Below are 13427 nucleotides of genomic sequence, written 5' to 3'. Positions count from 1 at the left end.
CTTTGTCTATTTACAGCTCCTATCTGGTGGGCTGAGTAGAACTTAACTCTCTCTCTGTCTTTCAGATTCCTTAACACTGGCGCTCAGGCCTCCTCTCTGAGACTCCCCTGTGTTATTCCCCTGCCCTGACCTGGCCATAGTTAATAACACCACTAGTTTATCTTATTAATATACAAGAGTATCCATCAGGGGTAAACTGTAGTATCATAGGGTCCCAAAGACCACCACAGTTTTACAGCATAAACAGTAACATTCACAATAATGTCCATGAATCATAAATACATATATTCCATTAGGCCTCATATACTCTACAAAAAATGAAATATGAACTATGATATTGGGAAGTGAATAATTAAGTTCAGGAAAATGTGAATTCAAAGTACCAAAGTGAAAAAAAAAAAAAAAAAAAAAAAAAAAACCCTTCAGAGATTAAAGAGAAGGCTCTCAGCCATCCAGAAAAACCTCCACCAATGAAACTTCTACATTTTCTGTATTTTCCAGCATAATTAATAATGTTTTATGGCATACAAGATTTTCTTTCACTGGTTTCACACTTTTAAGCTTTAGATTTGTTATTTGGAATATAAAATAGGCACAAAAATACATGAATGAATTAACCAAATAAATTAAGTACAAAGAAGATTTTGAAGTTTAATTGGCTTTTTTCCTTTTCTAGTAAGATCTGAAAGAAAAGACATGAGCATATCTGTAAAAGAGGTCTCCAAACGCCCCTGCCTTTTCCCTATGCTACGTGATAACCTAGCAGCTAAAACTGGAGAAGGCCATGGCACCCACTCCAGTACTCTTGCCTGGAAAATCCCATGGACGGAGGAGCCTGGTGGGCTGTAGTCCATGGGGTTGCCAAGAGTCAGACACGACTGAGCGACTTCACTTTCATGCCTTGGAGAAGGAAGTGGCAACCCACTCCAGTGTTGTTGCCTGGAGAGTCCCAGGGGCGGGGGAGCCTGGTGGGCTGCCATCTCTGAGGTCGAACAGAGTCGGACACGACTACAGCGACTCAGCAGCAGCAGCAGCAGCCAAAACTGATGAAACCCAAATCATTCATTGCTCTTCCAGGTTTCCTCCCTCAGGCCTTTAAAAAAGCTGGAGACCACATCGACTTTTGAGCAAGGACTGAGTTAGTCAAGCATTTTAATAAGATACAAACCCATATTACTTCTTTTTTCTTTTATGGAAAGTAATCACAGAAATTGAAACATACTTCTTTTACATGAATATCCACTTTCATTCATGTAAGAAAGACAAAAACAGCTTCTGCCAGGGTCTCTCCAAACCAAACTACCACGCACCATCCATTCTACCTGCCTGCCCATCAATGAACAATGTTGATACTGACTGGTCCTTATTATTAGAGATCAATACCTGTGCTTCCCAGACTCTCAATCCAATACACACTGGAGGGTGCCAGGTAGGTGGTCTGGTCATATTTCATTGTTTCTAGGTGCAGTTTTGGCATTTCCCAATTTTTCTCACATAATTTCAGAGGTTTACAAGCAGCCTTCTCAAACATAATTTTCTTAAGAAAGCACCCCAAATAGTTCTTTCTGTTGATATTCATAAAAACCATTTTAAAAAGAGAGAGAAACACTTGGCACTCCAACTCACAAAACACATCTTTAGTGTTTCATAGAGCTACAGGTCTGTGAGGAGGAAGAGCAGAGAATATTTAAGGCAGGGCTTTGCAAGAGGCATCAATACTGACCTTCTGAAACACTACTCTGCAGGACACTGTAGTTTGCCGAGAAGCCTTCTTTGGCTATGGCACTGTCCGTGTAGAACACCATGGACAGGATGCCGGACGACGAGAGGATCCGACCTGGTGTCTTCTGCCCACAGTATCGCCCAATGTGGGGACCAACTGCAGAGGGAGAAATGCAGAGACTGTGAAAACACCTTTTCTGCTGCAGCTCATGCCAGCAAAACCATTTGCAGACACAGGTCCCAGTGGAACCCAGAAGTGTTTTCTTACCCAAAGCAAGCCTTCCCTGGTTAATTGGTTTGCGGTGAACATACTGGATCAGGTTTGTGGAGGATTTCAAGTGTTGTCAGAAGGGCAATGACAGACGTAACCACATTCCCCAGTGAGCAGGACTGTTTTCAGGAACAAAATCGAAATACTGGCTTCGATTGTAAAGGAGATTTGAGCTGCCAAGTGCACCCTGGCATTTATCTCCAGGACCACATGGTACACACAGTCCAGCGCCCAGCAACTCCACCAGGCTGTGATCACCCAGAGAGGGTTCTTGGAGTTGCCTGTTGTCCCTGCCCCCAACCTAGGAGGGGATCCTGGGAAAAGTCCTGGAACAGAGAGGTCCTGGCAACAGAGCAGAACCAAGGTCTGACCCCACCCTGGGTAACCCCCACTTTCTTCCTCTTTCAGTCCTGGAGCCTCATTATGATAAACATCACAGACTTAGACAAGTGACAGTGGGTGATGTATCTGAAGACCAATAATTGTAATAATTAGCAAATTTACAAACTATAGATATCAGTATACATACTAGCAAACTGTAATCAAAACAAAGGAAAAATGCATCTTTCTGACTTCTGTTTTTCACATCCCAAACCTTAGAGAGGTGACTGCATGGTACTCGTGTCCAGTGGACAAGAGAGGACCCAAATCAGCCATCTGACTGCACACCAGGAAACGGGCAGTAACGGAGGCAGAGAAAGACTGGGGACACTGACGAACTTGTGATAGAGTCAAATTGTTATTTGGCTTAAACTGGCCAGTCCCTTGTTGAAGTGCTTTCACACCAACTGTGGCAATTCAGGAACTGTAAGTTGCCTTATGGACAGTGCAGAAGCCCTCTGGGCTTGGAGAATCTTTTCATTTCCCTGTATAGATCAGCAGCAAGACCAAAAAAACAAAAACAAAAAACCCTCCTCTTTCTCTAGAATTTTTTTCATCGCACATATGGTAAAAACATACCAGATGGTTTGGGCTTAGAAGGACAATCTGGTATAGACCATTTCCCCCTCCAAGAAATCCATGGTTCTGTGCATTTCAACTAAGAGTTATTGCTTTGTTCAAGGAGGCATGGTAGGTGGACTTTTCTCTGGAGGGATGGGTCGTGGGCAGGGGTGTGGGGTTCCAAGGCCAGTGTGTGCCACTTAGATGCAGAAGGCAGCTGGTGAGGGCTGGGAGAAGCTTCATGTGTGATCTAGAAAGCACACCCCATAAGATCTGGCCTACCTGGAGCCCCACGTGCCTGCTGAGTTCCTGGCCAGTGGCTGTCTGAACACCCTGCTTTACAGAGTGATCAAATCCTGGGCTAACAGGTTTTTAGTTCCTGGCCAACCATCTTTTAAAAATAAAAGGAAAGGAAAGAAAAGAAAAAAAAAAAAACTAAACCAAAGTGGTCGACTATTTGAATTAGTGCAAAATGCTAAGTTTGAATAGCTGATAACTTCTCCATGTGCCCAAAGTAATGGATCTGCCAAATTCTGTCATCCTTCACTCTCCAGCACCCAAATATTTGTGTGTGTCAACCACTGTATTATGAAGAAGACAAGGAGGCTCCTCATTTAGGTGATGGATACAGATGATTCAAAGGGCACCACAGAGTCCTGGAGAGTGGGGCACTGCAGAATGGCGGGGGAGGTCATGGTATCAAGTTTCCCAGTTGGCAGAAGACAGCCTCTCAGAGGAAACTCTCACTGATTTTTGTTTTTCTCCAGCTTTAATCCTGGCCTCACATTCTCCTACCCCAAGTGCTGTCTCTTGGCCAGGCTTTCTTCATTCTGAATGTGGCCCTGTCCCCAATTCAACACTTTCCCCTTCCCCTGTGGGGTGCAAAGCTGCCAGAAACATATGAAAATATCTCACTAGAGCCATAGACTCATAGACTCTCTGCCTTCCTCAAAAGGAATCCCATTTCTGGTCTGCAGTCTTAATGGGAGGCTGGATCACAGAAAAAGGAAGAGAGTTCCAGAAAAACATCTATTTATGGTTTATTGACTATGCCAAAGCCTTTGACTGTGTGGATCACAATAAACTGTGGAAAATTCTGAAAGAGATGGGAATACCAGACCACCTGATCTGCCTCTTGAGAAACCTATATGCAGGTCAGGAAGCAACAGTTAGAACTGAACATGGAACAACAGACTGGTTCCAAATAGGAAAAGAAGTATGTCAAGGCTGTATATTGTCACCCTGCTTATTTAACTTATATGCAGAGTACATCATGAGAAACACTGGGCTGGAAGAAGCACAAGCTGGAATCAAGGTTGCCGGGAGAAATATCAGTAACCTCAGATATGCAGATAACACCACCCTTATGGCAGAAAGTGAAGAGGAACTAAAAAGCCTCTTGATGAAAGTGAAAGAGGAGAGTGAAAAAGTTGGCTTAAAGCTCAACATTCAGAAAACGAAGACCATGGCATCTGGTCCCATCACTTCATGGGAAATAGATGGGGAAACAGTGGAAACAGTGTCAGACTTTATTTTCTTGGGCTCCAGAATCACTGCAGATGGTGATTGCAGCCATGAAATTAAAAGACACTTACTTTTTGGAAGGAAAGTTATGACCAACCTAGGTAGCATATTAAAAAGCAGAGACATTACTTTGCCAACAAAGGTCCATCAGCTATGGTTTTTCCAGTGGTCATGTATGGATGTGAAAGTTGGACTGTGAAGAAGGCTGAGCGCCAAAGAATTGATGCTTTTGAACTGAGGTGTTGGAGAAGACTTGAGAGTCCCTTGGACTGCAAGAAGATCCAACCAATCCATTCTAAAGGAGATCAGTCCTGGGTGTTCATTGGAAGGACTGAGGCTAAAGCTGAAACTCCAATACTTTGGCGACCTCATGCAAAGAGTTGACTCATTGGAAAAGACTCTGATGCTGGGAAGGATTGGGGGCAGGAGGAGAAGGGGATGACAAAGGATGAGATGGCTGGATGGCATCACTGACTGGATGGACATGAGTTTGGGTGAACTCTGGGAGTTGGTGATGGACAGGGAGGCCTGGCGTGCTGCAATTCATGGGGTCGCAAAGAGCTGGACACGACTGAGCAACTGAACTGAACTGAACTGAGAGTCTAAATATCTACTTCCACTTTATTGACTACGCCAAAGCCTTTGACTGTATGGATCACAACAAACTGTGGAAAATGGGAATACCAGACCACCTGACCTGCGTCCTGAGAACTGTATGCAGGTCAAGAAGCAACAGTTAGAACTGGACATGGAACAACAGACTGGTTCCAAATTGGGAAAGGAGTACATCAAGGCTGTATATTGTCACCCTGCTTATTTCACTTATGTGAAGAGTACATCATGCTAAATGCTGGGCTAGATGAAGCAGAAGCTGGAATCAAGATTGCTAGGAGAAATATCAGTAACTTCAGATACACAGATGACACCACCCTTATGGGAGAAAGTGACGAGGAATGGAAGAGCCTCTTGATGAAAGTGGAAGAGGAGAGTGAAAACTGGTTTAAAACTCAACATTCAAAAAACTAAGATCATGGCAACCAATCCCATCACTTCATGGCAAATAGATGGGGAAACAATGGAAACAGTGACAGATTTTATTTGGGGGGGCTCCAAAATCACTGCAGCCGTGAAATTAAAAGATGCTTGCTCCTTGGAAGAAAAGCTATGACCAACCTAGACAGCATATTAAAAAGCAGAGACATTACTTTGCTAACAAAGGTCTATCTAGTCAAAGCTATGGTTTTTCCAGTAGTCATGTATGGACGTGAGAGTTGGACTATAAAGAAAGCTGAGCGCCGACGAATTGATGCTTTTGAACTGTGGTGTTGGAGAAGACTCTTGAGAGTCCCTTGGACTGCAAGGAGATCCAACCAGTCCATCCTAAAGGAAATCAGTCCTGAATATTCATTGGAAAGACTGATATTGAAGCTGAAATTCCAATACTTTGGCCACCTGATCCGCTCCTTGGAAAAGATCCTGATGCTGGGAAAGATCGAAGGCGGGGAAGAAGGGGTCAACAAAGGATGAGATGGTTGGATGGCATCACCGACTGGATGGACATGAGTTTAAGCAAGCTCCGGGAGTTGGTGATGGACAGGGAAGCTTGGTGTGCTGCAGTCCATGGAGTCGCAGAGTCAGACACAACTGAGCAACTGAACTGAACTAAACTGAGAGTCTATTCATCTTCCCTCACTCTTTCCCCTCATTTAAATTCCATTGTTGTGGTTTCATAACTTTCTTTTTCTTACGTTTGTGGGCAAACTTTTAAAGCCTTAATCCTTGAGGTCGTTCTCGACTTGCCAAAGCCACTGACCTTACCAGGAATACGAGCACACAAGGGAAGCTTGCAGTCATCCCCATTCCCCTCCCCCCTGCCAGCTCTGGCTGTCTCCCCTCCCCTCCACCATCACCCAATTCCCCTGGGGATGGCGGGAAAGGGGGTCTCTTTGAAAGAGCAAACAGAAGAGAACTTGTCTAGTGCAGACTCATAATTTAGAGAGTCTCCATGACTCACTGGTTTATAATGTTGAAGACATGCCTGGTAAATCTGCCTTCTGTCCTTCTGAACATCGCCCCCGGACACCAGCATGCAGCTCTCTTTAGGAACCCTCAAGACTGGAGAGTGAAAGGCTTTTTCGACTATAATACAAAGAAGTATTGAATTTTCCTGAACAACAGCGAGACCTTAGCCTAGCAAGCTAATGCAATATTGATCTGAGCTGGAGCGGCTGCAGGACCCTGATCCGTCTTATGTGTGTGCTCATTTGTGGATTTACATGATCGCAGCTCTTGGGTTCCCTAGTTCCGTTATGGTGGAGCCAAAGAGCAAGGCGATGAATGCCAGCTGTCCCCAAAACAGAAGTATAATTCAAAAATGGGATGCCTGGAGAATTTAAAACACAGGCATCGAGCTCTCTCTTCAGGGAGAGCAGGCCTACGATGACCGTTGCTTCTCAGGTGTGAAGGCAACACTGTATTTGTGCTGCTTGAAAGAGGAAACGGCAAAACCCCATTCTCTGTATTCTTCCCACTAATCCTTCCATTAATTAGAACTCTACCTAAGAACCAGACAATTTGGCTTTCTGCCACCTTTTTATGAGGAAAAATAGGCAACAATCTACTATAAAGAGGTACTATTAAAATAAGATTTTTTTGAATAAATAAACACAAAAGGGGATCATTTTAAACAGGTACAAGATCAGCCAAGTCTATTTTTCTTAAAGTTAACCTTTTAGTGGACAATATCTGGATTCTGCAACTTTTCCCCAGAAAGAAGAATTGGCACAATTTATGTCATTTATATTTTGGAAGGTTTATACCACTGATATTTCATATTTATATCATTGATACTGTATATTTATATTTTAGAAGGTTATTTTTAACATAAAATTCCATCTAGCTTTGATGAAGCTTATCCCTAAAATCATAATAATAATTCCTAATAATTTGGGGAGTGTAGGTCACAGAGCATTTCCAGCTCTATCCCCAGCCTGGATGGAGGGCTGGCTTCATGGGCATCCAGGTGCTGTGAACTAGGCATTCACATTTGGCCCCATTATTCAGCACAAGCATCTGCAGGCACACTTAGTTCATGGCTCTGAAACTATGTGTAACTTTCATCAATGACTCCAGAGCTGTTAGTTTTGAATCTATGGAGCTTCAAAGAGACTGCTAGCTGGAGAAGTGGGGTTCTCCAAGTGCATGTCTCGTATCTCACATTTTGGAGCAAACTGCTTCTCTTTGAAGTCAAGTTGAATCGCTTTCAATTACTTGTCGTCTAACTCAGTGTCTATGATAAAATGCCACATAAAATCACTTGATGGGTAAAAGCCTTCAGTGCCTTCTGGTTGTTTTTTTTGGAAAGGATATCAAAGAATAAAAGTGATTTTGCTGGCAAGGAAATCTGTATGTTGAACTACGATGACAAACAAGTTCCTTGTGCTACTGACAAAAAAACCCAGGAGGACACACTCTCATTTTGCCTAAAAAAGAGTGCACTCTGATGCTGGCATAGACAAGATGAGGCCTGGTGAACACAAACAAATATACAATCACATTTTTCTAATTCCAAAGACAGTTTTCTCTAGGAATAAGTCAATTCACCCAAAACATGGGTGAATTGCAGGCTGACAACCCATATTGTTAATTGTTCTTCACTTCAACTCAATGATTTTCTAGAGCCAGAAAATTACTACTTTGGAAAACCCCTGACACTAATAACAATGCTCTCCTTTCTACATAAGTTGGTTGATTGGACCTTCTTTTCAGATGTCAATTTAAATATAAGTTCTAGAAAGGAAGGCTGCAAATATGGGTTTTGAACAAATAAACCCATTATTAAATGTTCCAACTATTATTGCAATACTATTATAATATTGTTTTCCTAATTATTGGATTGAATACTTAGAAATCAATCAGAGCTCTGTTTGGACAAATCTCATTCCTTAATGAGGGAGTTTCAATAAAATCATCATAATCCTATTTAGATGGTTAAATAAAGGAAAGAAGAGACTCAACTAATGATAACTCACCCATTTGCTCCAATGACATAAGCTTTCTCTAAACCTAGATTTTCTCTAGTGCTGTTTACCACTAAGGAACAGGGCTGAACTGAGTGACACCGATCACTTAATGTCATTTCTAAGAAAAAGGCAATCTCTTTCACATGATAATAGCTTTCGTTCACAATTTACTTAAATAGTCTTCCTTCCATCCGATAATATCATCTGACTATTTTATAGATAGTTCCAAATCTCTAACTGCGTGATTTGTAAGAACTTCTAAGCTGCCCTTCCTGATCTGTGTAGAGTGTGTTCTCCAGAGAAATCTTACTATTAAACCAGACTAAACACAAGACTAGCAATGCAGCTGCAACAAATTATTTGATATTATCTCCCTCTGTTCAGAATTTGGGTGTGTATTTTTGCCATTCACCTTCTAATTCATAAGGACTGAAATGGAAAACTAATTTAGCTGGCCACATGGTTACTTCTCCCACCTCCTTCAAATCTGGCTCATTTTCTTAATAAGACCTAACCTGACCATCCTATTAAAAAAATTCCACCCATTTTTTTCTCTTTACCTTCGTTTTTTTCATGCCTTTATTCTATTTTTTCTTCTTTTCCTTTTTTTTTGTTTATAGCACTTCTCACCTTCTAACATCCCATGCACGTGATTCAATTGTCTGTAATGTGCACTGTTTATTACCTCATTCCCTCTGATAGAATCTAAATGGGGCATCCATCTTTGCTTTGTTTGCTAAGAGATTACTACAGCGCCTGGTACATGGCAGATGCTCACTAAGTATATTTTTTGAATGGATGATGAACTCAGGTGATGTGAACAACGTGTACCAAGGATGTGTGCCAATCGGATTTGATTCCCCAAAGATAAAAATTCCCTAGAGAGCAGACAAGGAATCCATCTCAACTAGGAACATCCAAATGCTCTCCTCCCTCTTTTCTGAGATTTCTAAATGTGGTAGCAGAGTGGGTGTATAGTTCACTGTGAAAATTTTAGCAGGGACTTAACCTCTCTGATTCTCAGTCTCTGCATTCGAAAAATGACTGACTTCATTTAATGGATGTCTTAAGAGCTCATCTTCTGATGAGTTTATGAATTAATAACCAGTAGGCAAGCCAATGAAATGAGAAAAATACTTCAGTCAGGAAAACCATGGGTTGCTTCCAATTTTCCCATAGAAAAGGTTATGAGACCTTGCAGAGTCTTTTATGGCCTCTGTTTCCTTATCCACAAAATGAAAGCATTAGACTAGAAAATTACCAAGTCTTTTTAGGCTCAAATATTTCATCACCGCTCTGCATAAAGAAAATTGCTGTTTTTCTTCCTCCTTTTGAGCTACTTTTTAAAGTGATGCATGTATATGATGCTTGTAAAAGGATCCCGGGGCCCTTCCCCTAGATCCTTCCCCTTTGGGGTGCTTTGTGCCGTGCTTACCATCGGGGAATCCATCCCAGATTTCTAGCCGGTCATAGCGACAAAACACCCCCCCGGGAGGATTCGAGTCAGGCTCCAGGTCAAAGCTTTCAAATTCCAGGATAATCTCTGACATCTTTGGTGCAAAGATAATATAGGTGCATTCTAGGCTGTTGGGATATTTTTCAGGGAATCCGGGGGACTTTATTACCCCACTAGGCATTGTGTAGTTCTGGGAACATTCGGGACCTACGAGTGAAAGAAAAAAAGAAGCAGAGTGAAAATTCCACGTAAATAACCTGGGCAAAGACAGTTTATCTTTCCAATAAAAGCCCACCATTATAATCATTGTCCTAATCACTCATTACTCAGCCTTTTCACAGTGGTGATATATACGGAAAGTCGAGTTCAGATTTATTGCATTCACCTTCGTTTTCCATCTGTGTGGAGCAATTTACAAACTTCTGCTGTTGCAGAGGGGAGAAGAAATGACAAATACAAAATCATGTGGGAACAATGAATGAGTAAGCTACAGAAATCTCGACAGAGCCCTCGAGAAATAATTATAGCCCCTTCAATCTTAAATCTTTAAATCTTGAGGCTGACAGCTCTTTATTGGTAAAATAGAACATTTACAAAGCCGAGGGAGAGAATCCAGTGGAGGGAATTTGGGTTTCAGATTCCTCCACCAGTGACTCAGTAATTCTGCCAGATGTGACCTTTGCCTCCTTGACAAACTAAATGTGAAAGGTAATTCGTACATGTACGCAGGGTGAGTGACTCATTCGGAATGGTGTTGACACAGGTGTGCCAGTAAAGTGTGGCTGTTAGTGGGGGCATGATAAACTGGGATGCAGGTCCTGTGGCTCCAAGTCACCTGATACCAATGTTGACATCCTAACCTTCCCCAACATACAGTGCAGGAGGGTGTGTGTGTGTGTAATGTATTTATTTATAATGTGTCATTTAAATGACAGTTCAGTGTTATCAAGACTACAAATTACGGCGATTCGTAATTTAGGTTGGTTCAGAGCATGCATACAGTTGTTGCAAGTCAACCTTATGAATACATAAAGGACCACAATTTCAGTTCATGGAATTGGCAGTGAATAGGGTGCTGTCCACCACACAATTGAAAATGGCCCATCCACACAGACTATCAGACTATCCACACCAGCCTATCAGTTCTGCCCCTTATCGCCACCACAACCGTGGTGATTGTCCAAGAACTCTTAGGCAGTCTGGTAAACAGAGATGACTTGACCTTTCTGAATCTCAGGATCCAATCTGGGGATGTTTGGTTAAACCATTCTTTTTTTTTAAAAAAAGTATTTACTTATTAATTTGACTGTGTTGGGTCTTAGATGCAGCCCGTGGCATTTTCATTGTGTCGTGTGGGATCTTTCATTGTGGCCCATGGACTATTGAGTTGCAATGCACAGGCTTAGCTGCTCTGCAACATGTTGGACCTTAGTTCCCCAAACATGGATCAAACCCGGGTTCCTTGCATTGCAAGGTGAATTCTTAACCACTGGACCACCAGGGAAGTGCCAGTTCAACAATTTTTTTCCAGGGCTATTGTTGCACTGATGGGGACTCTGCAAGGGCATATAAGGATTCAGGTCCAAATAGGGAAGCTTGTGGAGCTTGTTCTTAACTAAATATTCTTCCAAAGTGCCAGGTACTAAAGGCAACATGTCTGGCATCAATACACATTAAATTTAACTAACAGATCTCTATTTTTAGTGGTGAGGGCTATTAAGTTCACTCTCTACCTCAGTGCATCTGGCAGAATGTTGAGAAAACAAATCAGTCTCTTTCTCCCCATGCATATATTAGCCATGGTCCTGGAGACGCAGAAGACTACTTAGTAGATGGCACAATAAACCTGGTCTGTAGAGGTCTGAGTTGAAGAAATACCTCCCAAATCCTTCTACGATGGGGCTGATCCTTCAACACAATGGCTTCAAATGCTTATCTATTCAATTCTGGTTAAAAAAATTATTACCAAGTGGTATTTTTGCCATGTCAGCTTCAAGTAAAGAGATTGTGGAATGTGCTATATAATTTCTAACATGTTTCTAAGCTATTTGGTGGTATCTGAGATAACAGTAACTATGCCAATTTGTCATTAATTCAAAAGTCATTCATTCATATATAGTTAATTGGGAACCCTTTAGAATTTTATTTCCAAGATGTAGGAACAGAGACCCTGGAGACTTTCAACCTCCTCCCCAGGGCTTTGGCTGGCAAAGCAAACAGCAGAGTTTAATGCAGTTTCCTATCTTTTCTCCTTCTTCAAAAGATAAAATTATACAGTTGTGGTTAAGATTTAATTAAAAAAAAAAACCAACGGAATTAAGGGCGCTCTTTCAAAATCAAATAAATTCCAATGCTTTCACCTATATCCTTGTCATGTCAGATTCCTTTGGAAGCTGGCCCAGGTTTTCTCAGGGCTGGGGACATTGTGGGCTTCCCAGGTGGCACCAGTGGTAAAGAACCTGCCTGCAAATGCAGGAGACGTAAAAGATGTGGGTTTGATTCCTGAGCTGGGAAGATCCTTTGGAGGAGGGCAAGGCAACCCACTTCAGTATTCTTGCCTGGAGAATCCCACGAACAGAGGAGCCTGGCGGGCTACGGTCCATAAGGTTGCAAAGAGTTGGACACAACTTGGCACGCGTGCATGGGGACATTCCACAGGGAAGTGGAAGCAAGCTGCATGGAGCACCAAGAGATCTGAGTTCTACCGCCTTGCTAACCTGCTGTGTAGCCTTGGTGACCTCGTAATCTTCCTGATCCTCAGGTTCTGTGCATCACACATGAGAAGTGGGCTTTAGGGTTGGAAAATAAAGCCTTTCAAACCCAAAGCTGCTTCTGTAATTTCTTACTTTCTCCATTAGACATAAAATTTGTTTTAATGAGTTCCTTATTCTTTATTGTACAAGCTTGCCACCGTTGAGGGAGCACTTCCCCCAATGGATGATGGCAGGAGAGGGCTGAGGGATCCCGGGGTAAACACACAAGCCACAGACAGGACTGAGGGTGAGTAGCCAGGGTGCCCAGGAGGGTGTGAGCTGCTGGGTAAGGGATGCACACACAGCAGGGGCACCCAGTGACACCGCGCTTTCCCCATTATTAAGAATGAGAGCATCCGGTGTAGCCACAGGCATACCACATTTCGTTGTTAAGGACCATCAGGATGGATAAGGATAATACCTAAGATATCCCCTTTGGAATTATACTTAAATGTACAGACTCTTAATCAAATAACATATGAAGTCACCAATCCTGCTCTCAATAAATGCCATCCCTTCCCTGACTGAGACCCATAGGAAATGGTACAGCTTCTTCCAGCATCTGAGCCTGGATGACAGGGGAAGGACAGCGGAAAGGTGGGAGGTGAGCAGGCTGAGGTTTCCTCAAGAAATTCTTTAGCTGAATGAGAATCATTTTAGGCTGATGGCCCAAGGTTTCATTATCTGTGAAGAGGAGGGGTGTGGGTACCCGAGGAGAGAACTAGGGTGTCCTGGGG

General features: G+C 42.5%; 1 protein-coding gene across 3 annotated transcripts in view; it reads right to left on the bottom strand.

Annotated features, from left to right (window-relative positions):
- The window catches only part of NRP1 (neuropilin 1), a 146367-nt gene that overhangs the window by 73242 nt on the left and 59698 nt on the right, over nt 1–13427 (bottom strand). For all 3 annotated transcript variants that reach the window (XM_052650758.1, XM_052650760.1, XM_052650759.1), the window contains exons 4-5: nt 9917–10144; nt 1724–1879 (exon numbers count right to left, since the gene is read on the bottom strand). In XM_052650758.1, coding sequence (XP_052506718.1) covers nt 1724–1879; nt 9917–10144 — 384 coding nt within the window. The remainder of the gene's footprint in view (nt 1–1723; nt 1880–9916; nt 10145–13427) is intronic.

Source organism: Budorcas taxicolor, chromosome 13 (assembly GCF_023091745.1).
Source record: "Budorcas taxicolor isolate Tak-1 chromosome 13, Takin1.1, whole genome shotgun sequence".
Lineage (NCBI taxonomy): Eukaryota > Metazoa > Chordata > Mammalia > Artiodactyla > Bovidae > Budorcas > Budorcas taxicolor.
Note: the sequence above shows the minus strand (reverse complement) of the source record. Positions and strands in the feature narration are given on the sequence as shown.